Below are 27,161 nucleotides of genomic sequence, written 5' to 3'. Positions count from 1 at the left end.
CCCCCCCCCCCCGCCCCCAATTTACGTACAGACAGAATGCGCAGATTTTAAATGAATGGTTTGGTTACATCTGTGTAACCGTCACCCCAGCTGAGTATATAGAACATTTGCATCACCTCAGAGCACCCCACCGTGTCAGGGCTGGCTTTTAGGGGCTGAGGGTACAGCCTCCTGCGGAGGAGTCACGGCCCTGAGTAAGTAAGAACCAAGGCCCAGGGCGGGATCCTGCATCGCTCGTTTCCTGTGCTGGAGATGGACCTGTGCCGATAACACCCAATACCTGTGCCTTGGCTTAAACTTCCTGGGAGCAGCAGCCTGTGTCCTGGAGGTCCTGGCTCATGTGTCAGTCTTTCCATCTTTAGATGACGTTTCTGATCCTCTTGCTGTGCTTTTAAGTCAGGTGTCTTGCAGACCGGGTGCCTCTGTGAGCGTGCCTTCGTTACCATGGTCCTCTGTGTGTGTACCCAGCCCGTGGGGCTTTATTCACGCACAGGGGTAATTGCTCCACGTTACTCCCTTCAGCTTATTAGCAAGCGTTTACTGAGGGCCTGCCATGTGCCAAGAGTCTCTATTAAGCTCTCAGTTTTGCAAACCGAGTCAGATGCAGTCCTTCTTCTCAGATGGCTTCTGACCTAGTGTGCGCCACAGACGATAGCCAGAGCTATGGCGCACGGTGTGGTCAGAGCTTGGGAGGGAGTAAAAGCACGAGGCTTGGGTGTCCGCGGCAGCGACGATAATAGTTACACTTACTGAGTGCCTGCTCAGCACTAGGCATGGTTCTCAGTGCTGACCTCTTAACTCATTTAACCCTCTTGACGTTATTTTCCCCATTTCGCAGATGAGGAAGCTGAGGGCCAGAGAGGTTAACTAATGTGCCCACCACCACACAGCTGTTCAGTGACACGAGCAAGAAATGAGCTTTGTTATTTCTAACCACTTGGATTTTTCGGGTTGTTACTGCAGCATAAACTAGCCTATCCTAACTTGATAAGAGCGTCCCGGAAGGGCTTGGACAAGAGCCACTCCTGGAGGTGGGGAACCACTGAGAAACCGGCTCCGGGTGTCTGGAGTGGGAGGACAGGGAGGCCTGATCAGGGGCATGATGATAAGGTGGAAATAGGAGGACAGATTGGAGAGGAAAGAATCTGAGAAAGATAGGAATGCAAGAGGATGTTTTTTCCTTTGGTGAGATGATGGTACTTGACTGTTGCTGTCCTTTTGGGAGAGAAGTTAGCTGTTTGTTGTTGCCCTACCAGTTCAAGGACTATTTTTGGTATTTCTGTTGGTGATTTTGAGCAGAGATTAAAATACCATCTAAAATACTAGGAGCCTGTAAACTCCCTGCTGTTTCCCTCAGTTCCTCAGCTCCTAGCGCCGTACCTTGCCCAGGGCAAGTGCTCTGTAAATTTTTAGGGATGAACAAATGAATATTCTTAAATATGTTGTGTTTTTTTTTTTAACACTTAAACTTCTTTAAGCTCTTACTTAAGCTACATTTGCTGCTTTTTCCTTTTCCTCTAACCCTTCTAGGGAGGTCAGGTGTGAAAATGGTAATTTTCACAATACAGTTTGTGCTAGAAAGTATCTATTTTCCTGTTTTTGAAACTTCTGAATCCAGTGGCTAGAACGTTTTACACAATCCTCTGCTCTTTACTTTTTTATCATACTCCGCTTCCCTGCTTTTGCCTAGGCATTATTTGTAATTACGTAAAAATCTGTTTTAAGCTGCACCCCAGGGAATAACAAAAGCTGGCTGCTTGTCTACATGGTCTTTAATTAAAGTTGAAAAAAATTAGGCCGTTGTGATGCATATCTTTTTAAAATGCTGCCTAAAACAGAAGAGGCTGATTTAAGCGAAACCAGCTGTAAACTGTTGGTACTTAAATGGATTAAAGTATAATCTGGCTTTTTAAAAAAACACATCTGTCTGGGATGTGGGTAGGTGTGGTCCTAATTTTAAGCAGGTGAATGGACCACATAAGCCTTTAAGAGTCTTCTGACTCCCAGGTTTTTCTGATTTTTAAAAAATTTCCTATCACTTCACTTTATGGTTTAAGTGAGCTGAACAACAAAAATTAATCATAAAAGATAATATTATACTCATGACAATTACAGAAAAAGTGAAATGCTTGAAGTTATAGGTAAAAAAGTAAATTAATTTTCTCTGTCTATACTAGCTTTTGTCGTGGCATTCCTGAAGCTGTTTTGGTAATTATTTTCTTCTTGTGTGTCTCCCTTGTCTGGTCTGTATTTCTTTAGGGCCCGGTACCTTAGCTTCCTATTCTCTGTGTGTACATTACCTGACCGAGGGCCTGACCCCCAATAGGTACTCAGATATTCATGGACGCTTCCCCTTTCTAGACAGGAGGGATGACTGTTTCTTGCTTAGCTTTGTAATAATGATATAACAGGTAAAATCGATTATTTCACTCAGAAGTAAATGCAGTAGAGTCCTTTTCACTGTTGTATTTTCTTTGCTTAATATTGCTAATTACACACACACACACACACACACACACACACTTTGAATGTAATATCTTTGAATGTGTCTCTGCACTAAACTTGTTCTTTAAATAAAATAGTATTCTCACCCTGATTGGCTCAGTCATAATGAGGCGGTGAACTTGTTAGGCCCTCCTAGATAACGCCTAGACTTGGTCAGGGCCAGGCTCTTCCTTCCAGTTTCTCTCAAGCTGGCTCATGAAAAGCTGGGCCAGAGCATGTATTTAAGGATCCACTGAGTACGTGGACTCCTAGAGCAGGAACTGAAGGGCCTCCAGGGCCTCAGGGACTCTGAAACGGTCAGGAGCCAGAGCCGCTCCCACCGTCGCCCAGAGGCCACCCCGCCTCACACTCCGCCCTCCGCCTGTGCGTCCAACCCAGCGTCCTAGCTCTTCAGACTTCCTTCTTTTTTCCTTACAGCACCGAGCGGCCACCAGCCTGACTCTTGGTGCACCTTTACCTCACTGCTCCGGAGCCTACCTCTGACAGGTCACGTCCCTCTGTGTCTTGGTTCCAGATCTTAAGAAGAACTGTGTGGCTTCTCTTGGGTCAGTTTCCACCCTTGTTGTAGCTCCCTCACTACTCGGTGTGGACCCTGGACCAAGCACAGAGGCATCCCCTGGGGCTCTGAAATCCAGAATCTGGGCTTCCCTGGTGGCGCAGTGGTTGGGAGTCCGCCTGCCGATGCAGGGGACGCGGGTTCGTGCCCCAGTCCGGGAGGATCCCACGTGCTGCGGAGCGGCTGGGCCCGTGAGCCATGGCCGCTGAGCCTGCGCGTCCGGAGCCTGTGCTCCGCAACGGGAGAGGCCACAACAGTGAGAGGCCCGCCTACCGCAAAAAAACCCAAAATGGTGAAATGCAGAGTCTGGTTCTCCACCTCACGTCTACTGAATCAGAACCTGCACGTTAACAAGATGCCCAGGTGGTTTGAATGTACAGCAGAGTTGAAGAAGCACATGTGTCGCCATGGCCACTCCTGCACAAAGAGCCGCATGACACTGTTTCCTGGAGGAGGAGGAGGTCGTGACCGCGGCCGTTCAGTGTGGAAATGACCTGGCCTGTGGCCAGCCCTCCCTCGCTTTCCCACCCTGGCACGGTGTCATGGGGGTCCAGGGGTGGGGTGCAGGAAGGTGGCGGAAGGGCGTATCCGAGCTCCAGAGTGCTCAGCGCAGAGGTGTGAGGGGGAGGGTGGGCCTGCTGTGACTGGAGGAGAGCAGGAGGCAGTGGCTGCAGAAGGAGATTCTGTGTTTGGAATAAAGGTTTGGTTAGGGTTATGGAAAGCCTTTGAATAAATATCAAGCGAGGAATTTGGAGTTCATCCCTCTCGTCACTTCGCTTTGACACCTGGGCAGTCCTGCTGCCCTTCACCTCCTAGGCTTTTGCATTTGCTCTCCTCTCAGCCTGGTTCCCAGGGAGTTGCATGGCTCGCTCCCTCATTTCCTTGAGGTTTTTGCTCATCTTGTCAGCGGCCTTTCCTGCCTCTCCTCCCTTTAAAGTTGTCTGCCTCCCGCAGCCCCGCTGCCCGCCCACTCCTTTGGCACTCTCTCCCCTCCTCTGTCACACTTGCTGGCGTCTGTCGTACGATGTGTTTATGTGATGTTTGGGGTTTTGTCTGCTCCCCGTCCACGCTGATATTCCTGGAATGTAAGTACAGTGAGGGTAGGCAAGGACCATGTTTCTCTCCCTCACTGTTCCAGTGTCTAGATTGGCACCAGGCATAGAGTAGGCTTTCATTGCAGACGTGGTGTCAGCCGCGTTGGGTCCTCTACCACCTTTTCCTGCCCCAGTGTCTTCTAGGCTCCCCTTGTTGCCTCAGGCTGCTAAGCGTTCTTGGAGAAAATCGCAGTACCTGACTAATGAGCTCCATTCCAAAATCATGCCAGCCAGTTTTCCCTGGGCCTTTCCAGGGCCCTTCTACTCATCATGAATCCCACAGTGCTGGCTTGAAATCTTTCCCTCAAGTTCCGCAAGGGGTCCAGACCACTTCCACTGTCTACTGTAGCTCCCTGAACTGAACTTCAGACGCCTGCTCGTTTTCTAAGTCTGAATTCTCTGCATCGAGTCATCTTCCCCTTTCCCTGCAGTGGGAGGAGTTCCTTTCTTCAGGAACAGATCCACCACAATCCCCTTGGCCCCCGGCCTCCTCTCACATGGGTTCTCACCCTGCAGCTCGTCCTCGCGGGGGCAGGGCACGGGTTAGGATTTGGTGGAAGGGTTTCTGCCAGCAAGACTTGTTCATACAAAATATTTGCAACTACTCTCCCCCCTCGTGTATTCTCGGACTTTAAGTCTGAGCTCAGAAGTCCTCTGCATCGGGCTCATCCAGGTTTGTTTGGCCTTGTCTGCAGCCTTCACGGTCTGACCTGCTGTTTATTATCCTTTGTCTTTCGCCAGTGGTACTTCTGTTTCCCTCTCCCATCATCCTTTGTGGGCAGATTTAAGTTAAGATAGGGTTTTCTCTTTTTTCGGTATCAGACCCTTGCGTGCTTTGCTGAAGAGGAACCAAACAAGCTTTTAAGCAACCAAGGAATTTATTCAAAACTGTGTTAAAATGAGACTCTCTGGATGGAACAAATAACACAGTTCCAAAACCACACATATATTTAGTAAGCTGTGTACTTACTTGAAGTTCACAGACACTTCTGGTCCTCACACATGCTGTTGGGTTCTCCGCGTCAAACAACCAGAATGTCAACCCCATGTGCTAGCACACTGGCAACCATAGAAATTCCTGTCCATTTTAAACTTCATTGGATTTTGATTGCAAACAGCCTCACATCCTTAGTATATGCTGTTCGGTTAATTCTCAACAACCATTGTTTCCAGTAATCCTGTTCTTTACAATGTAACTGATCTTATGATAATTCTTCTATTTTGTAAATGATAAAGTTCCCTTTCAGAGATTTTCAAGAGCCATGCTGATAGGAAAGCAATGTAAAGGAAAGTACGTCTGCCTGTAGAAACACCAGCGGATCAGAGGAGATTCCCTCCGAAGACTGGGTTGGTCCTGGAGCCCACCCCTTCCCAGAGCAGTGGCAAAAGGAAATATTAGACTTAGTGCAGGGATGATAAAAAGCAGTAGGTTGCTCAGATAATAGATAGAGATGCGGACAGGAGTCAGGCGGGTCTGGGAGCCAGCGGGAGGGGACCGAGAGCTGGGGAGGCCTGGCAGGCTTCTCAGTAAAGCCGACTTCATCAGCGGTTACGGAGGGAGGATAATTCATCCGTGCATGGGTTTATCTTGGAGGTTTTGGGGAGCATTTAACTCCTTAACCCCAGTTTCATTACAAGAAGTTGCTGTAGAGCAGGGGTCCCCAACCCCCGGTCCACAGACCGGTACCGGTCCGTGGCCTGGTAGGAACCGGGCTGCACAGCAGGAGGTGAGCGGCGGGCAAGCCGGCAAAGCTTCATCTGCCGCTCGCCATTGCCCCCCATCGCCGCCTGAACCCCCTCCCCCACCCCCGGTCCGTGGAAGAATTGTGTTCCACAGAACCGGTCCCTGGTAGCAAAAAGGTTGGGGACCGCTGGTCTAGAGGCTCGCACTGGGATGAGTGGTATGAATGCTGCCGGCTTTGCCCCCCGTTTCCACTTGCACCTTGGCACTGCCCAAGTTCTCCCCGCTTGGTTAGTTAAGTCTTCCGTGCAAATGTTTCAGAAGCCCCTTATGTTATAAATCGCTCCTCAGACATAAATTATTTCCTAGCAAATTGCTAATCTTGCTGTTCAGAAATATTGGTTGTTCTCACAAAGGCACGACTAAAAGGGAGGCATTCTACATGAAAGTGGTCCCTGTGCATACAATGTGCTTGGCCAGGAAGACTCAGTTACATGCAGGTGGCATTTCCCCTTATGTTAATTTATCAATTTAATATGATCTCAGCAGTATTCTCAGGTCTTTTTCTGGAGCTAGATAAGTTTATTATCAGGTTTATTTAGATGGATAAATGAGCAGTAATAGCCCAGATATATAAATGTAAAAACACCTGAAACCTACGAGCATTAGGAGAAAACATGAATGAGTTTGTTTACGTTACAAACTGAGAGTAGAGAAAAGCTTCCTATATAGCTCATTCTCTATAACAGAAAAACTTGATAAATTTAAATATACTTTTAAAAAAAAGCCTTTGCACAGCACAGAAAAAGTAAGCAAAGTAAAAGGATAAATGACAAAGTAGAGGAAAATATTTACAACTTAAATCACAAACAGAAAGCTAATATCCATAATACGTAGTTTCTAAAATTAAGAAAAAGACCAGTAGCCCGATTAAAACTTTATAAAAGAATAATTTACAGAGAAATAAATGCAGGGAGCCATCAAACTAATGAAACAATGCTCAATCTTGCTCATAAAAAGACAAATGCACACTAACCTATACACTGAGATGCCATTTCTCACCTATTTGAGAATAAACATGATTGGCACGACTGTGCGGCAGTAGACATTCTCATATGGTGGGAATGCAAAATGGAACAGTGTCCAGCAAAATTAAGACGTATTTACTCTTTGACTCAGCAGTCTTACTTTTAGGAAACTTCCCCAGAGACTAGGTTAAGACCGTTAATTGCAGCTTTATTTACAATTCTAAGATGTTAGAAGCAACCCAGTGTCCCTCGGTCGGGAGTTGTGGTTTATCCATACAATGAACTATAAGGCATTGTAAACATACGTGAGGTGGTCTTCTCTGTATTCCGAACATTCTGCAGGGTGTGAAAGCAGCAACCATAGAAGATTTTTAGAGTATGCTGTCTTTTGTGTTATACAGGGGGAGAAATATGAATTCCATATGTTTTCAAAAAGAAACCATGGAGGAATAAACTATGAACTAATTTTTAAAAATTGTAACTTTAAGAGAAAGGGACAGTGTGGAATAGACAGGGGTGGAAATTAGAATTCTCTAGAGGTACCTGTTTTGTAGTATTTACTTCAAAATCACGTGTGTGTTTTACTTAATTAAAAAGTTGCATCAGAAAGAAAAAATACAAATGCAGTTCTTCAAATAAAGGAAAGAAAAAAGGGAGGGTGGGAGGAAGGAATCTATCACACAGAGAAAATTATTTGGAGTGATTTTAAAACATCACATTTTGACTTTGTCGCTCTACTGGGATATATCCTAGGAACAAAGGAGACACAGAGAAATTATAAACTGTATTCTGGGTAATATGGGTATTGTTATTCTGTATATTTATTTACACGTGTATATGTTTACTTATGTCCCTGTACATACCACATACTTCACATTTAGGGTAAAGAGAATTAGCAATTGTGTTTATGTGGTTAGGAAGCAAGATTTTCAGCATAAAAGAGACAAATATAAAAGCAAAGAAGTTAAAAACCCTTAGTATAAAGTTTGAGTTGGAAATAACCGTATGAATTCATGATTGGTAATTATTCCTTCTAGAAAGTACATATTTTCTAGCTTTGTTCACTGAAAAGGGCTATAAACAGCGAGCCGCTGTAGCATCCAAATTGCGTTTTCTTAATACCATTTCTCCGAAAAAGGAACCAGGGCTCCTTAGAGAAATGGCTGGTTCTGGGTGGAGCATAAAATAGGGAAGATGTACCTTGGACATACAGATGTACAAGCAAGTTGTCAGAGACTACGTGGGGCTGTGTCACAAGGGCATAAGTGCCTACTTGAAAGAGTTGACCACTAGCCAAAGGTGGGATGGTTTTAGGATGGAAAAGAAAAACGACTGCAATGGGTTGAAACACATCGAATACATAAAAATCCATCACAATATAAAATCCATATAAAAATGTAAGAGTTCTTTTGAAGGTTACTAAGGCACTAATTCATTATTATGAAAATTGATAAATAAAGGGAAAGAATGCAGCATTTACCCTGCCTTTCAAGTTTGAGCTCTGTGTCAGGGCCATCAAAGAGTTGATGAGAGACACTTCTTTATAGAAGGATTCCCGCTAATAAGTGAAGAAGGAAGAATATAATAAGAAAATCACCATTTTACTTTTGCACCCCTTAAAGAAATATTGGATTTAGGTAGCCAACATCAATAACTGCTAAAGCCCATTAGGGTAAAAAGCTGATACGGAGCTGTGTAATGGGTATCTCTGGCCCCCAACACCAGAACCCACTGATCAGTCACTCAAATGAGAAACCGGACATTATGTACTTCTTGGTGTTATGCATAAGGCGTGTAGCATCCCTTATGAAGTTTTTTCTTGCTAAACTGAGTTAATCGGAATTAAATCAAACCTCTAGATCTAACTACCAGTTTAGATAAAATATAAGGGATAGAGAGGCGTGATCAAGACATCAATGAAACACAGTCAGCCAGTCCAGAGTCCAGTACAAAGTCAGCCTGTCTTTGTACAAGACAAACAACCAACTCCTTCACTGATGGGTGATGTGGAGGAGGAGGGCAGAGTATCTTACAGACTTAAGAAGACACAGGAAGCCTGGCATCCCCATGCTGGCTGGAGACTTCAGGCGCTGCTTTCAAGAAACCAGTTGTAAAAGGACATTTTTGAGATGTTCGTGGACATTGGAACGTGGACTGGCTGTTAGATGTTACTGAGGAGTTACAGTTAAGCTTTTTAGCAAAATAACGACATGCTGGTTATTTTTGTCAGGCACTATCTGTTAGAAATACTAAAGGATTAGCCAGTGAAATGATGTGATGTCTGAGGTTTATTTTAAATACTCTAGGGGTGGAAAGTGTGGAAAGAGGATAGAGAAACAAGATTGACAGCATGGTAACTTGAAGCTGGATAATGGCTATGTGGTATTTATTACACCTGTCTCTCTACTTTGTGGTATGTTAGGAAAGTTCCACTAAAAAAGGGTTAAAAAAAACCTTTTAATTCCTATTGTTGACCTTAGATTGAAACCCTTAGTGGGTGGGGGGGGATCGCTGTGGAATCTGAACCACAGCTTCATCGGTAGAATAATATCTGTAGTGCGTGTAGTGCCGGTCCCCACACACATATATACACGTTTTAATTGTTGTATTCATAGACAACAGTTGCCACGTTATCTGGTTGGTGCAGCGCCCTGTGCTAGGTTGATAGGGGAACAAAGGAGGAAATGGTTAGAATCCTGGCCTGTGAGAAGGAGGGAAGGCCTCCGCCAGCACCGTGTAGGGAGAGCAGAGATTGCCTGGGAAAGGAGGCACTTGGACTGGGCCTTGAGGAAGCTGGGAAAATTTAGTTATGTGGCAATGAAGAGAATATTCAAAAGGGATGAATTAACACCAGCAAAGGTAGAGAGGAAGAAAAGCAAAGAGTGAACGGAATTAACCAGCTTGGTTGAAGCTGGGGAGAATCTTGAATCTTGAATAGACTTGGTCAAGAAAAGTGGATGGGGCCAGACTCCACAGGACCTTGGAGCCGGCTTAGAGCAGCTCCTGGCTGGAAGCCATGCCTCTTTTATTTTGTCTCCCTGGGTAGCCTGGTATAGTGCCCGCTTGGTACTCAGAAAATTTTTGTTGAATGAATTTACTCTGTATACAGTGAGGGAAACTGACCTGAATAAAAACCTGTAAGAGCGTCAAGAAGTTTAAAAAACATAAACACTTTTTCGATGGAGCACAAGGTATAGGTATATGTTGGTTGAATAAAGCGTAATCAACTTTGCCAGAAGTATTTTGCTACTCTATAAATGCATTTCTAAATGAGGATGCCCAGATGCAGTTTCTCAGAGCAGGCAGTGTCCCAGATGGTAAGACTAACAGCCGGTGAAGTGGATTTTAGGGTTTCTGTGCTAATAATGCTGTGACTTCTTGAGAGCTTGCTGTGTGTCAGGTCTGTGCGTTATACTTGTCTTTTACCTACGAGAGGTATTACCCCTGTTTCACAGATGAAGAACCAAGGTCATAAAAGTAATTCACCCAAACCAGTTGTAGCAAGTATGATTTGAACCTAGATCTGTTTGAATTCCATCCTAAGCAAAGCTTTTTTAAAATGTAGATTGCAACCCATTAATGGAATATGAAACCAGTTTAATTGGTCATAGCCAGAATTTTTTTTTTAATGAAGCAGGATAAGGTGGAATAGAAAATGTTTCACGTATCACCTAAGTATTTAGCAAGAACTACACATGTTGTAATAAGCATTGTGGCCAACTGGGACAAATTATGTGAGAAAGATGGGGGGAGGTATGTGATGAATACGTGCGTTGACAGATGTACCCACACACGTGTGTTTCTGTATGAGTTTGTGTATGTACATTAAGTTCCATATAAAATGTATTTCTTACTATTTCTTAAAGTCCAGAAGTATTTACATAACATTGCAGGGGGCTGTCTGAGCTGGAGGGTAGCCAGGCTGGGCTCTAAGGTGTCCTCGAATGGACCCGATATAAGGGCTCTCCCCAGAGCACGTGGCCAGCCTGGGAGGGACACGCCCGAAGAAGCTCGTCCTGTCGTGGGATGGCAGGTGTGTGAACCTGAGAGCTCATTGCTGCCAGGCCTAGCAACCTCACACTCTCCCTTGCCTTGCTCTTAAGCCAGCGTTTCCTTTGATCACATGACCTGGGAATGCCCCGCTGCTTCCCTCACTGCTCCTGGTATGGCCTTTCAGAAACTGTTAACTTGGAAAAAGGAGCCCACCTTCCCATACAGAAGAACTTTCATCACTTGGGAAAATGGTAGGTCAGCTGTTTGGCATTGAACAGAGTTTGCCCACCTTTAGGGGATCACGGTCTCTTAGGGCCACCTCTCTTCAGGGCAGTCGTAGCAGCATCCCAGCAGGACTCCAACTTGGACACCGGATCCCTGAAAGGCCCGTGGGCCATTCCAGCCACTCTGGCAGCTCTCCCAAGAGGGGCATCAGAGCCCAGGGGACCACAGACTGTTCCATCTTCTCTAGAGTCTTCCCAGGGCTGCTCTCTTTTTTCCTCTCTTTGTTCACAGCAGAGTTAGAGAAGTTCTGGAGCACACACATGTGCTGCGCGGTCTACATCCTCTGCGTGAGTGACATGAGTCTTCTCCCAGCGGTGAGGCTCTGCTGTGGGCAGAGAACCCAGCCCGGGAGCGTTCCCGGAGACCCAGTGCTGACTTGCTCCTGCAGGCGGGCTCTTCTCTCTGACTGTGCTCACAGAGTAAGGAGAGCAGAGAAGCCTTCTTTCTCCATCTCCCCCTGAGCACTGTTCCTTTCTTCTGGGCCTCTTTTTTTCTTTTTAATTCTCACACAGTAAAGTTGACTTTTTGGGAGAGTATACAGTTCTTTGAATTTTTTAAATATCTGTGTAGATTCATGTAACCACTGGTACCACAGTCAGGATACAGAACAGTTGCATCGACCCAGAAATCTCTCTCGTCCCATCTCTGTAGTTACACCCTTTCCCCACCCATAACCCCTGGCAACCAGTGATCTCTTTTCTACCATGGTAGTTTTATCTCATTTGAAGGTTTCGTATAAATGGAATCATGCATTATGTAACATTTTAGGGCTGACTTCTCTCACTTATCATTGTGTCTTTGAGAGTCATCCAGGTTAACGAAAGTGAATTCCTTTTCATTGCCGTGTAGTATTCCATTGTAGGGATGTACCACAGTTTGTTTATCCATTCACCCTTTGAAGAACGTTTCTGTTGTTTCCAGCTTTTTGGCTATCACGAATACAGGTGCTGTGAACATCTGTATACAGGGTTAAGTTTTCATTTCTCCAGGGTCAGTACCCAGGATTGGGACTGCTGGATTGTATGATAGTATATGTTTAATTTTATAAGAAGATACAAAACCATTTTCCAGAGTAGTTGTTCCAGTTTACATTTCCACCAGCGATAAATTAGAATTCCAGTTGCTCCACATCCTCGCTTGTACCTGGTATTATCAGTATTTTCTGTTTTAGCCATTCTAATAGGCATGTCGTGGTATTGCATTTTGTTTTAGTTTGTATTTCCCTAGTGGCTAATAATGTTGAATTTTTTTTATGTGCTTATTAATTTGTCATCCTTATATCTTCTCTGGTCAGGTGTCTGTGCAGTCCTTGCCTGTTTTTAAATTGAGTTGTTTTATTGTTGAGTTTTGAGAGTTCTCTATGTGTTCTAGATACAGTTTCTTTGTTGCGTATGTGATCCACAATATTTCCCCTCAGTCTGTAGTTTGTTTGTTCATTTTCTTGGCAGTGTTTTTGTCATAGCAAGAGTTGAATAATTTTGATGAAGTTCGGTTTATCAGACTTTTCTTTTAATAGATCTTGCCTTCAGGGTCATTCTAAGAACTCTGTGCCTAACTCAAGATCACAAAGATTTTCTCCTAAAAATTTTATCCTTTATGTTTTACATTTAGGTCTATGTTCCATTTGAGTCAGTCTTGTGTAAAATGTGAAGTTTAGGTCAAATTTCTTCTCTTTTTTGCCCAAGGATGACCAGTTATTCCAGCACCATTTGTTAAAAATACTATCCTCTATTTTTTTAAAATTTATTTATAGTTTATTTATTTATTTTCGGCTGCACTGGGTCTTTGTTGCTGCGCCCGTGGGCTTTCTCTTGTCGCGGAGCACAGGCTCTAGGCGTGCGGGCCTCAGCCGTCGTGGTTCGTGGGCTCTAGAGCGCAGGCTCAGTAGTTGTGACGCACGGGCTTAGTTGCTCCGCGGCATGTGGGATCTTCCCAGACCAGGGATCAAACCCGTGTCCCCTGCATTGGCAGGTGGATTCTTAACCACTGCGCCACCAGGGAAGTCCCTATCCTTTGTCTATTGAATTGCATTTGTACCTTTGCCCAAAGTCACATGGTCCCATTTGTATGGATCTATCTCTGGATATTTGCTTCTGTTCCATTGATCTCTGTGTCTGACTCTTTACAAATACCGCGTTGTCTTGATTACAGTAGATTTATATTAAGTCTTAAAATTAGGTAGTGTGATTCCTTCAACTTTGTTTTAGCCTAAACAATTCTACTTTCTTTGCCCTTCCATGTACATTTTAGAGTAGCTTATCTATAACTATACAGAACCCTGGTGTGATTGTGATTGGAATTACGTTAAATCTGCATCTCACTTTGGAGGAGAATTGATATCTTTACTACGTTGAATCTTGCAGTCCATGAACAGCAAATGTTCTTCTCCTTATTTAGATATCTTTTGATTTCATTCATTAGTGTTTCGTAGTTTTCAGCATACAGATCCTGTATATGCTTTGTTAGAATTGTATCTAAATATTTTACTTTTTGAAGGGAGCTATTATAAATGGTATTTTTTTTTTAAGATTCCGTTCCTAGTTATTCATTGCTTGTATATGGAAATACTATTGAGTTTTGAGTGCTGACCTTGTCTTCTGTGGCCTTGCTAAACTCACTTATTCTAGGGGTTTTTAAAAATAGATTTCCTGAGATTTTGTACACAGATAAGCATATCCTCTTTGAATAAGGATGAAGTTGTGTTTCTTCCTTTCCAGTCTGTATGGTTTTATTGCCACTTCTTGTCTTATTGCACTGCTAAGCCTTTTCTGATTATGCTGTGATGTCTCTCTTCCCTCTTCTCTGGGAGTACTGAATGGAAACAGAAGTCACTTTTTACTGAATGGAGAGTTATTAAAACTGAAGAGAAAAAAATAATTACAAGAAAAGCAAAACCAAAAGAAAAAGAAAGAAAATGGCCTGATGTTTAAAAAATATATATGACCCACCTATCGGAAGAACAAGAGAAAAATAGTTGTGTTTATACTCAGGCATATTTGTATGTAAACATATCCTCTTCTGGAATTAACTTTGGAGCATTCTTATGCCAGTCCTTTCTGGGTAGAAAGAATAGCCAGTAGAACTGAGTTGTAAGGAAATGTAAAACCGTACCTGCAGACCATCTTCTGGCCTTTTGGACAGAAAGGACCATTGTATACCATGTGTTCCAGTCGCCACCATCCCAATGCATGTGTGTGTCACAGACCCTCTGGGAAGCCCTGTGACAGTCCTCTAACATAAGGCGTGGGGCTTGCCCAACGCATTGCCTGAGAAACATGGCGAGTCCCCACCACCTACTGACATCTGTCAGGTTGTGGCCATAACTCTATGCCCAGTTCTCATGGCCGTTTGTCTTGTGGAGAGAGAGAGCAGATGCTGCGCTGTCTCTTCCAGTGTGTCACAGTCTTAGAGTTGAGATAGTCCAGGGACAGTGAGGGAGAGCAGGCAGCTTGGGCGGGGGAACTCTCAGGGTCTCCCAGCCCTTCTTGGTGGAAACCAAAGCTGCCTTGGAGGAAAAGAAACGCAGCTGTTTTGTTGAAGGAGGCCAGTCCGGTCAGACTCCAGCTGTCCTCCTGCCGTATCTGCCTCACCTGGTCCTGACTGGAGTGGTACAGCAGAGAAGCCAGTCCAGGGGATCGTCCAAGTCAAGTTCCTGGAAAGGAAAAGGAAATTTTAAATGGTTTTTACCAAATGGGGGTGGTGAGTGGGTAACATTACACTAAAGTATATTTCCTGCTTTTTTTCCTTCTCTACTCCCCACTCTTGATCATTACAAATCGCTAGTAACCTGTCACCAGCACTTGTCGACCATGCAGATCTTCAGAGCCCGCCATTTCCAGAGGTTCTGATTGCAGCCTGGAGCCACCTTTGAGAAACACTGCCCCTCAGTCCTTACCATCCTCAGAAAAGGAGGGGTGGGGTGGGCAGGGGAGAAGAGGTGGATGTGCGCCCACGAAAGAGCGTTTGGGGTCTGCGACACATCACTCTTTATTTCTACCTGGCAACGAAACCCGTAGCTCACTGGTTCTGAGATGGGGCTCCGTGTCCATGTCCCTGTGCTCACGTTCTGGACCTCAGCGTAGGACTGTGTGCTCCCTCTGTAAGTGGCTTAGTTGAGATTTTATAAGAAATTAAGACTAAAGTTAGAAGATAAAAACATCGTGAGGGTTTATAGAAGGGGCATGCCCTTGCCAAAAGTTAATAGTTAGCCCGCAGTTAACTCTTTTCAATTTGTTCAAACATTTACTTATTTGCTTGTTGAATCATTCAGAAATAATTATTCTATAGTGTTTCTATTTTATTAAAATATAGTTAACACTGGAAAATGTGGCTAGAATTAGGTGAATGCCAAAGATGGCTTTGGGCAATTTTAGTCTGTGTAATAACACCTTTTCCCCTTAGTGTGACTGTTTATAATACAAATACAACTTGGAGTTTCGTTAATGGAAGTTTCGTGAAACACAGAATCTGAGTAGTTTTCATTCTTAAAGGTTTTGTCTCTTTAGTGCCTTATGTGGTGAGCATGGATCTCCAACTGAGTTAACGTAGTAATACCAACAGTAGATGCTTAGGGGCTGTCACTCAGCCCCTGACAACAAAGGCTGTGAGGTGGAATTAGTAGCCCTTTGCTGTTGATTGGAAACCTGGAGCTTGGGAGATTCTATGGAGCTGCCGTGGGCACCCCACAGCCCTTTGGCTCCACGTCCGGCCTACACATCACCTGTCTGCTTAGAGGATGGCCTGATCAGAGAGCCCCGGGCTGCGTATCATCACCCTTGAGCATGTCTTGTGATGTTTCTGAACTTTAGTTTTCATGTCCTTAAAACCAGGATGGTAATAGAGTCTGTAACAGAGGGAATACGCTGCAGAGATTAAAACACCCACTGCGTAAGGGCTGCAGGGGCTGTTTCTATTCTTTTCATCTAAAACCTAAGAAATGTGGACCATATTTTACCTGAATCTTAAATTTCTTTGTTAATAGTAACGAATCTTTTTGCAGCTTACAAAGCACTTTCACATGCACATCATTGAAGGAGGTTTGCAAAATAGTCGGCTTTGCTTAGAACACTCTCGAGAGCCATGGTGTGTGTGGAAAGAAATCGGTGGTTGATGACAACCCCTCCGGATAAACTCTTACAGAGAATTGTACAATAAACCTTCCTGTTTCGAGAGAAGCAAAAATGGCTTCCAGTCAGTTGAACATTCTACAGTGCTGTTTGTCTTGGGACTTGGAACTTGTGCCTGTGTTTTGTGCGTTTCGCAAGGTGAAAGTGAGAGTGGACAGCTCCTGCCATTCTGGTGAAGAGTTGAGCATCTCCAGGGTTGGGTTGTATCATAGCCCTTCTGTTCTTTCAGCCAAAGAAGAGAGGATAAGTCACTCTTCTTTACAGAATTGCATAAATAGGGGGAGCAGTAGGTTTTTGAAAGGCCTTTACAGGACAGTGATTAGACTGTGCAGGTATGATGTGTGATAAGTATATTTCATCTGACCATCCTTCTCTTTTTTTCACCTTTAAAAACGTTTCCTTTCAGGAAAGTTCACGTACCATAGCCATACAGTTTTTCATACAATTTGCAGAGATCCATGAATTCCCTGGGACCTGTTTCTGGACCTCATAGTTAGAACCCTGCTTTCAGGGAATTAAACTGTGATATGGAAGAAAAATCTGGACTTAAAGCCTAGGCAGGCCTGATTCTAAATCATAGGTGCTCAGATGCTTAGTAGCTGTGTGATTTGGGGCAGGAATAATTGAGCCCCAGTTTTCTCAGTAGAGAAAAAGGAGAAAAATAATGCAGGCATTATATCTTGCCAGGGTTGCTGTAAGCATTAAGTATAATATATGTGAAGTACATCATGTGGTGTTGGTATTTGACAGTCACCCCAAGATCCTAACTACTGCTGCTACTGTTTTTAAGCATTTATAGTCCATTAAATTAGTTTTTGTGCCAGAGAGTCTGAGACAGATGTAAGTTTTTTAAAGGTTTATTGATGGGAGGGACTGTGTTTTTCTCAGCTTTTTATTGTCACATATCATTTTGCACGTAATTTCTTAGTAAATGTATCAAGTTGAACTTACTGAACCAAGTAGTATTTATGTCAGTCGAATAGTGGGCAACGTTGAACTTGAATGATTTTATGTATATGAGCAGTAATCTTAAATAAAGCAAAATGCTACTTTTATATTTTGAAAAATAATTGATTTGGATTTTTCTCTTGAAATTTTACTGTGTCGCTCCTAAGTAGTACCTTACTTACTGAGATCAGCCAGCTTTAAGGAGGAGTTTGTCATACTTTGCTACCTACTGAGTAGCCTGTAGTGATCAAGATTATCCAGTTAGCATGAAGTGCAGTTTAGTTTTTATTACATACTTGTTACCGTAGCCGGAGTTGGGTGGGTGTTTAAACCTTCGTGAACTCAAAATTCTTTTATGATGATGGAACATTTCATGTTTTAATACTCTTCTTACAGAGTATGTGTTTAAATATTTTACCAGGTATGTGTTTTTTACAGGTTCATATAATATATAAAATGCATTTCTGTTCCAAGAAAAATATAAGTGGTAAACAGTTGGGAGAGAGCTTGCATATTTCCCTTTATTATCCTGTCTGATGATTAATGCATTCAGCTATGTTCAGCCTCACGTGTAACCAGGTTAGTGTTTAGTTTTGGTTAGGCTGTTTTCCTTGTGAGAACAAAAATAGCCTATCCTGTGCCCTGCCTGTCTTCCAGATGGAGTCTGCATTGTTTCCACATCACGGTACTTAACGTAAGGTCAGATTTTCTTGTGAAAACAGATTTTGGCTCAACTGTGTGTGTGCGCTTGCATACACCCCTGCACACCTGCCTGTGCGCTCGAGCTCCAGCAGCTGCTGCGGCCACGGGTCTGATTTCAAGATGCAAGAGAGAGTGGACGTTCTGCTTTGTAGCATACAAGTGCCGAAGCAAGTTCTGAGTACACGGTGGATCTGCATGGAGACCATGAGGCTTAATAGGAAGAGCAAGAACTTCCAGATCCACTGGTGACCTTGGACGAAGCCCTCAGTAGCTGAGTCTCCGGTTCTGATTAGTGTACCTTAGCTGATTATTGTGAGGATTTAATGCTGGCGCTGGCAGACTACAGCCTGTGGGTCTGTTTTTGTCAATAAAGTTTTATCGAGACACCAGCCGTGTTCCCTCCTTTCGTGTCGTCTTGGCTGCTCACATGCTACACCAGCACAGTTGGGTAGTTGTGACAGAGACCACAGTATGGCTTGCAAAACCCAAACTGTTTATTTTCTGGCTGTTTACCGGAAAAGTTTGCTGGCTCCTGATATAATGCAATAAAAAAATCATGGTTTGAGTCTCAGCCGTGCTACTCAATACCCATGACCATAATCACGTTCTGTAAGCTCTTCATACCTCCTGGTTTTCCTCTATAAATATTACTTATCCATCCATTCAGTGAATATTATGTGCTTGCTATGAGTCAGGCATTGTTCTAGGCTCAGGAAATGCAGCAGTGAACACAATAGACCCATATACCTGCCCTCCTGGAGCTTACGTTCCAATGACACCTACTCAGTGAGGATAATAATACCTCACAGGGAGGATTAGATGAATTAAGGCTTGTAAAAGCACATTTAGAACATTCCTTGGCATGTGCTCAGTTTCGCTGTTATTGTTATGCTAAGTGTAGGGTGGTTAATGTTAAAACAAAGTAGAACCTCAGCTCAGGGTTGGAACCCTTGGAATTCCATGTTCAGTGTCCCTAATGTTTTTATTGAAAGAGTGAATAAGTAAAAGTAAATAGGAGTATACCGCTCATTACCCCATATAGAGAGAGAATAGCTCGTAAGAAGCTATGTGTAATCTCCACTAAATCAGTAAAGTAGTGTCACTGAGGTCCCAGTTCAGAGCAATGTGAAGTGCCCAGGTTGTTCGTGGTACAGAGGACTGTGCAGATGGAGAAGATGAGAGCAGGAAAAGCAAAACATCTGATACCTCTGGTCTCTTAATATTTATTTATGGAACTTGGAATTAACTCCTGGAATTTTATGCTCATTCCATATTTTAAATTCTCATTAGACATAAGATCCTTTGGACTTCTGAAGTTATTCGAATCTAGGAGTAGGGAGAAGAAGCACTCGGGAATGTAAGGATAAGCATAGGCTAATATTCTTTGAAGTGGTGACTATGTTTTAAGACTGAAGATTAATATTTTAAAATATGAAATCGATTCTAGTTTCTTTATATACTTAAATATTGGTCATCTAATCAAATCAGTGTTTGCACGCAAGGTCCTTGGACCTGAGTGTTTTACATCTTAGTACTCAGGCATGTATGGGGGGCGGCGTGGGATAGAGATAATTGGTGAGTGGAATGAATTCATAGTGGCAGAGGACCTGGAAGCCCCTGATTGTATGACTTCGGGAAAATAATTTTGCGGATTTTCTCATTTGTAAAGTAAGAAGATTGGACCAAATTTTGCCAGGTCCTTTTCAGCTTTAATTACGTGATTTGTGACTTTTCTCTTTAACCGGATTCCCCAAAGTAGAAAGCTTTGTATTGTTTTTCTCTCCTGCTAGAAACTGCTACTAGTTCCTTCACGTAATGACGTGACGCCTTTGGTTCTTCATGTTCTAAGTACAGAACACATAATATTGGAGTAACAGGGCCCTGCCCTTCTTGAGAAGTTGTCAGTTTCCTCATCTTCTTAATCAAGATGATTTCCTTTCATAATCCTCATCTGTAGGTGGGGTATAATTTTGATGGGCCACATAATTACCTAAGTCACTTTCCAGTTCCCACATTTTACGATTCCAGAGTAAAATTCAGAAGACTAGAGATGGACTGGAAGACAGAAAGCTGTGTTACTTGGTTTTGTTCTTTTAAGGTGGAAAAGAAGGAGCTTTCCCAAACTAGACTTGCTGTAGGGAGGTGGCTGGGACCCCCGATAGTGATTGCAGGTTCTTAGTAGGCAGCTTTGTTGTTTTCCTGTGATGTTTATGCAGATCCTTTTTCCTATAAAGCTCTTCCTTTTGCAGATAACTCTGTAGGAAATGTTTATACCTAAAAGCATATATGATGGGAGATGACCAGTTCAAGATTGCCTTGTGTAATTACAGATGTACAGACTAAGACTTGAAATCTGTAGTTTGTGGTGTGTGATTTGGCAGAGATCAAATAAAATTCATATATACTTTTTGAAAATACAAAGAGAAAAAATCATCTATACTTTATTTGAAAACATGCCATTTCTCTGGAACTTCCATTTTTACAGTAATTAGTAATATGCTTTTGAAAAATTACTTGAAGTAAAATGGAAGAGTATATACTCCAGTGATTTTACCAATCAGGAGTCATTGCCCTTAAAAATATAAGGTTTAAAAAAATGTATACACACACACACACACGGTTAATAGTATCAGTGACTTATAATATCTGCAGTATTCCAGATTTATGAAATTCCAACTAAGAAGTCTTATCTACGTAAAAAGACAGTATAATTTTGAACTGCTGATTTTTAGCCTGTTTTTGCATCGTACGTTTTGAAGGCAGAGAGCACAGTGTGAGTGAAGGCCTCCTTCCTGCCTATTTTAGAGGGTTTCTCGTGGTGAAACGTGTTCAGGTAGGTAGTGTGGTGGTTAGGAGCTCTGGTTCCAGAGTCAGCTGGGTTCAGGTCCAAACCCTGGCCATGTTGTGGAGCCTGTTCCTCTCAGCAAGAAGGGACAACAGGATGTCCTACCTCAGGCTTTTGGGAGGATTAGGACGGATAGTTGATGTAACATGAACAGTGCTGGGCAGACACTTAGTAGATATTAACTGCAGTCATTTTTGTTTGCACTTGGTCAGTGACTTCCTTCTTTATCTCCTAATGGAAGTCCTTTGGCACCTTAAGAGCAGTGTGTTGGGAATTGGACTTTCAGTTCTGGATCAAGATGGTGTAGGTGCACTTCTCTGTATTCCTTCTGCTAAGTCGGGCTGGAAACCCTGGGCATTGTATGTAAAACAAGCATAGGGAGACTCAGAGGTGGAGAAGAGGGCAGCCTGCCTAGGGGCCTCAGGACTCCAGGGACGGCCCGATGGTGCTTTCTCTGGGTTCTCTTTTTGCCCCATGTTTCTCAGACTGGATGTGAGAGAAGCTATCGATCCAGAAACATGGGTGCAGACCAAAAAAGCCCCCAGGAGAGAAGCGTGCTTTTTCTACCCAAAGGACGAGAAAGGGGCAATTTAGCAAGACAAACTTTTAGACGGTAACCGCCCTACTTCGGACAAGCACCATGGGAAAAAAAACGTAGCCCCCCCGCACCCCATCGGAAAAGGCCGAGTGGGGAGTCTGGACTCAAACCTTCACCCAAATGTAATGAGGTTCCCCCATCCCCCCGCTGGCTGGGGTCAGAGAATACTGCACTTCCATCCCTGCTCCATGTAACAAGGCACCCTTCCTCACGGCCCATGCGTGCTGTCAGTGGAGGCCACGTGGGGAACTGGAGCTCCCACCTGTTCGGGAGCAGTAGGTATAAAACTATGGTTTCCTTCTGCCCGGCAGGGAGGAGGCTGAGGGGGGGACCTGGACCTTCACCCTCACGTGGCAGCAGCAGGAGGCCGCTCCCCACAGCCCTCACTGTCGTGGTGTTACGAGGAGACCAACTAAAACAGGAGATACACTTAAGACCCACAGTCTCAGCAGTATACCCCAAATGTTTAGAGTACAATGAAAAAGCATGCATTACACGAAGAACCAGGAAGATCTCAACTTGAATGAGAAAAGGCAGTCTGCAGATGCCAGCACCTCGATGACACAGGCATTAGAGTTATCTAACAAGGGTTTTCAAGCAGCATTCGTGAAAGTGCAACAGTTACAAACAATTGACGCAAATGAAGAAGTAGAAAATCTCAGCAGAGAAAGAGAAGATATAAAGAAAATCCAGATGGAAATTTTAGGACTGAAAAATATAACAACCCAAAATAAAGTGAAAAAACTCATTGGACTGGTTTGGTAGCACAACGGAAAGGACAGAGGAAAAGAATCAGTGACCTGAGGATAGAATATAAAGGGTCCAGTCTGAACAACAGAAAGAAAATAGACTGGAAGAAAATTGTCAGGGACATGTAGGACTCTAATAACGGTCTGACATTCTGTCATCAAAGTCCCAGGAGGAGAGAAGAAAGAAGGTAGGGCTGAAAAAGTGTTCAAAGAAACAGTTTCCCAAATTTGACACACCAAACCTACAGATTCAGGAGAGTCAAGACTAGGGTCATGTTTCCTTCGTTCAGCTTTATAGACAGTGACTGTCCCAGCTCTCTGGAATGTTTATGATCCCAGTTGCCCATCTGTCCTCTTGAGGGGTCTTGTTTTCAGTCTTTTATTCTTTAGCCTCTCCCATTGCGGAGCACAGGCTCCGGACGCGCAGGCTCAGCGGCCATGGCTCACGGGCCCAGCCGCTCCGCGGCATGTGGGATCTTCCCGGACCGGGGCACGAACCCGCGTCCCCTGCATCTGCAGGCGGACTCTCAACCACTGCGCCACCAGGGAAGCCCAGTCTTTTATTCTTAATGACCAAAATCCGCTTGCCTTACCTTAGTCCAGGCCACATCAACCAACATTTTCAATAGAAGCAATACAAGATAGTCTTTTTGCTAAATATCTTATGTTTTCCTAAGCTAGCAATTACCTGGGTAATATACCCAGTAGAATTGAGTGCTGTGTTTACCCAGTCGTGTACATGAATGTTCATAGCAGCTTTATTCGTAATAGCCAAAAACTGGAGAGAGCCCAGGTGTCTCTCACTAATAGGATGGGTAATACACCATGGTATGTTAATCCCGTGCAGTAATACACAACAGTGAAGATGGCAAAGCCACCATGAGGTGCAGAGGTGGGTTTTGTAAAGGAAACCAGACACAGGAGAATGCGTGCCGTATGACTCCATTTACCCCAGATTCCAGAAGAGGCAGAAATCATCATCTAAGGTGATGGAGACTAGAGTACCAGTTACTGTGAGGGCTTATCAACTGGTAGGGTGCTGGGATGTCCTCTGTCTTGATCTGGGTAGTGGTTGCACATGTGCAGACATATGTAGAGCTTCTAAAAGCTGTCACACTTAGGAACTGTGCACTTCATTGTAGTAAGTTAAATTTTAAAATAAAATGTGTACGTGTTCTGAAACACAGATCTCTATGTAAAATCTTGGTATTGCCTTAAGGATGAAATGGAAGCTCGTGAGCTTGGCCTTCAGGGCCTTCCGTGCAGGGTTAGGTGTGCCCCTCTTCTGCATGCCCATGGCACTTCATGTCTCCTCCAGCTCTGGATACTAATGGCAGGGTTTGCTAGTCTCTGGGGCCTTTTCTCTCTCCCTTCTCCCCACCCCCACCCGGAATTTAGTCAGGGCAGCAAACGTGTCTAATTCACTCCTTAGTCCCCAACACAGGATCTGTCAGAAAGTAGCTATCTTTTAAATTTTTGTCAAATGAATAAGTAGTTGCAGATTAAAAGGTTTTCAAGTGCTCGCGTATTAACAAACAGGGAAATGAGTCGTGGAGAAGGGACCTGAAAATGAAGTGTGACTTTCCTGTTCAGGCTAATAGTGAGATTCCTGGGGGACTGGAGGAATGGCCAGAGTCCTTTCCTGCTGCTCGGGACGGTTCGGGTTTGGCACCAGAGGCCTCATCCTGGGTCCCCTGAGGCTGGCAACGTGCCAGTCCCGTCGTTCCTGACTGCTTCCGGGCAGGGACCTGCCCCCAGCGTTCCCGGCCCGCCTCACTGGCCCCTTCCTCCCCCTTTCTCTATCCGGAGCACTCTCAACTGTATTCTTGGGATTTTTCCAGCGTATTTAATGTTATTTCAGTCATTATCTCTTTTCCGAAGACCTGAAGTATGTATCCTCCTGAAATTTGTAGGGTGCAATTGAAAAAAGCATGAATTTTAAACTTTAACAAACCTGGGCTTTGCCACTCACTCTGTGGCTGTGAACAAGTTGATCAACCCTTAGAAATCTCATTTTCCTCATCTGTCTGATTCCTACCTTGCAAAGCTCTTTCGAGCACCACATTTTTGCATGTGAAATGTTGGCACGTAAGGAGAGATTTGGTATAGGTGTCCTTCCTCTTTTCCATTCCCGTTCTCTAGCAGAGCGAACAATGTTTCTAACGATAGGCGTGTTTCTGGAATGAGGCATCTTCATTCATAGACACACCCCCTCCTGGTAGTCTGCTTCTGAAAGGTGACAGTGGGCCTTCCACGTGACACCTTCAGAGGCTGTGACGGTGTCAGGCAGTCAGTCAGGATTCATGGTTGGCAGGCAGGAGAGAAAAGGGCAGGATGTTGGCCGCCCCCCTTGCCCACCAGTTCACCTGTGGGCTTCATTCCTGCCTGTGCCCAGAGGCCGAACAGCTCAGAGCAGGGCCCCCCTTCTGTTCTCAGAGCTGTTCTTACTCATTCATGATACTCCTTCCAAGGGCGGATCTGTGCCAATGTGTACATCCATGCGTGCCGATCTGTGCCCATGTGTACCGTGACTCCCAGACTCCCAGCACGGGCTGGAGGCTCAGGCTCTCAGCAAGTTTTTTTTTTTTTTTTTTTTTTTAAACACAATTGGCCAGTTGATAAACAGATTCCGAGGCTATATTTATTAGTGGCAAGGAGCTCATCCTAATACAAGGAGCAGTTGAGATTCTGTCTCTGGGTTAAAAATTAAAAACTGAATGTGTTCAGGACAGAATTCTGTTTGTTCAAGCACTGAAGTGTGACATGGTAGACGATGCGTTATGGGTAGGAATTATACCCCAAGTAGCAGAGGTGGAATGCATATTTTAAAAAACTTGCTCTATGGGTTATTTTTGTTCCAAACGTAGCTGTGCGTGTTGGCGCACATGTGCCAAAACAACTTTTCTGAGCTGCTTTGTTTTCTCTGCCACTGACACGGTTTCCCGATCCCTTTCTAGTATGACTGCTTTCTCGAGTCGTGTCTTGTGTACTGTAAGGAGGCAGCTAAATGGAGTGGAGCTTGAAGTCACGTGCACTCAAGTACATTAGAGAGAAAAGCTTAAGCTTCTGCTTAAAAACAGAGGTGTTTCATCTAGCTCTTCACATATTTCACTGGTCAGCTTTTGACGTTTTGCTTAAACTCCAGTAATGGAAAAATAGCGCTGTGCTTATACTTTTTTCCCCTCATTCTTCAGCTAGTCTGAAGTTCTTTACAAAGAATGCAACAAAAATGCCATAAGTAGGCGGATAAATAAAGAAGATGATGTTCATATCTAGCATTTTCTTGAACACTTCCTAGAAGCCAGGTGTTGTGCAAGACGCTCTTTTCTCACCACCTACTTGATGACACTTTGTAGGAGAGCTTTTTGCCTGTCTTCCGCGTGAGGCCAAGGTGACCCATCCAAGTTCACGTAGTGGAGAGGGTGGCAGTGCTTGGGTCCTGCTCCCGCTCTCCTGCCACCGCCCCTGTCAGGTCACAGGGGCTGGGAGTCGGGGCAGTGCTGTGCCGGGGGAGGGGCGCCGTCCTGCTGGAGGGGCCTCCTTGTCAGCCTCTGACCCTCATTCTCCTGGACCAAACACTTGGAGATGTCTTATGTTCCAAATCAGTTGAAAATACCTTTCTGACGTCCAGCCCTGAGGTTTCTGGTTGCTTCGTGACTGGTCAGCGTGGAAGCAGATGCTTTCTGTGCTTTAGCATTCGTTCACTAGACAGTTTCTGAGTTTCCACCATGGGTGCGGCACTTCCTTCTCACTTAAAACAGTTGCTCTTCTTTCAGTCTTGTAAGCAGAATACAGTAAGCTTCTTTAAAACCAGTTAATTTCATTCATTATTTAAACAAATATTTTATCTGCTGAAGAATTCATGAGAAAATTGCGCTGTATCCAGATGCACATGTTTGCCGAAGAAAAGCGAGCTGTTAATCTTCCTGGAATTTGATGAACTGAAAAAATATTTTTATTACTCACATTGCTCTTTGTACTTCTGGACATTTTAAGAGTCAGTATTACTGTCCTTGAACAGCTTCTTTGTTTTTCCATAAATGCTTTCAGAGCACTGCTGCTGTACCCCATTGGGCTTCACTGTGGAACTGCAGTATCACTCTTCTCTCTGAACCCTTTTCTGAGTATACCTGCTGTAACAGCTGTTACATGCTTTTCTTTTTCGTGTGCTCTTCTTTTCTAGAGTGTTCCGCCTTGCAGTGTCTGGGGGGGGGGGCAGGGTTAGCTGTGGGCTGCAGTCTCTGAACAAGTCTGGGCACCTCGGCCCTCGCTGCCTCCCTGCCATGGCCCTCTCAGCCCTGCACTGGTGCTTTCCCTCCCACCTCCCAGCGTCCATTCCGAGGGCTGACAGCTTCTTACCTTGGGCACTCGATAGACTCACTTCATGGGAATGCTGTCCATCAGTCTTCTTAAAGTTGAACTTCTCATCAAGTTCGTCTTTGGTCTTCTCGTGGCTCAGACTGGGACAAAATGAGTAGGTTGGGATTAAAATATTTTATGTATATCTATGAATACTATGTAATTTTAACAGAACAAGAGAAGAAATCTGTATATTTCACAGTTAGCAGTATAATTTGTTTTGGAAGTAAGCTTTCTTTTTTTTTTAAAGATAATTGCAGCATGTTTTATTATCTTTTTGTTTATAGCAATATAATGAAATCTTCTTAAAAATTTTTTTATACAGCAGGTTCTTATTAGTTACCTGTTTTATACATATTAGTGTATAGATGTCAATCCCAATCTCCCAGTTCATCCCACCCCACCCCCCGTGGAAATAAGCTTCTAAAAGAAGTTACCCTGAAAAATTATCAGTGGGCAGATAATCTGATGATCACTTTAACTTGTAAAGGAAATCTTACCACTGTGCATTTTCAGTTATTGGTTATCTCCTTCCAGGAAAAAAAAAGTTCATATTGCTTACAAATTAATCCACTGGGAATGAGTGCTTACATTTGCCCTTAGCTGTCTGCACCCACCCCCCTGGGAGACCCAGTTCCCAGGCCTCAAAGACCATCTGTGTGCAGATGACCCCAAAGTACCTCTCAAGCCCA

General features: G+C 44.0%; 1 protein-coding gene across 2 annotated transcripts in view; it reads left to right on the top strand.

The window, feature by feature from the left end:
• The window catches only part of ATXN10 (ataxin 10), a 149,502-nt gene that overhangs the window by 77,375 nt on the left and 44,966 nt on the right, over positions 1 to 27,161 (top strand). The window contains exon 10 of one of the 2 annotated variants that reach the window (XM_024737577.1): positions 17,874 to 18,308. The exons of the other annotated variant lie outside the window; for it this stretch is intronic. Within the exon in view, the coding sequence (XP_024593345.1) occupies positions 17,874 to 17,909 (36 nt within the window). The 3' untranslated portion in view covers positions 17,910 to 18,308. Of the gene's footprint in view, positions 1 to 17,873; positions 18,309 to 27,161 lie in introns of those variants that run through there. 2 annotated transcript variants of the gene reach the window in all.

Source organism: Neophocaena asiaeorientalis, unplaced genomic scaffold (assembly GCF_003031525.2).
Source record: "Neophocaena asiaeorientalis asiaeorientalis breed wild unplaced genomic scaffold, Neophocaena_asiaeorientalis_V1.1 scaffold242, whole genome shotgun sequence".
Taxonomy (NCBI): domain Eukaryota; kingdom Metazoa; phylum Chordata; class Mammalia; order Artiodactyla; family Phocoenidae; genus Neophocaena; species Neophocaena asiaeorientalis.
The sequence above is the reverse complement of the archived record's forward strand: the minus strand, read 5'-3'. Positions and strand labels throughout refer to the sequence as shown.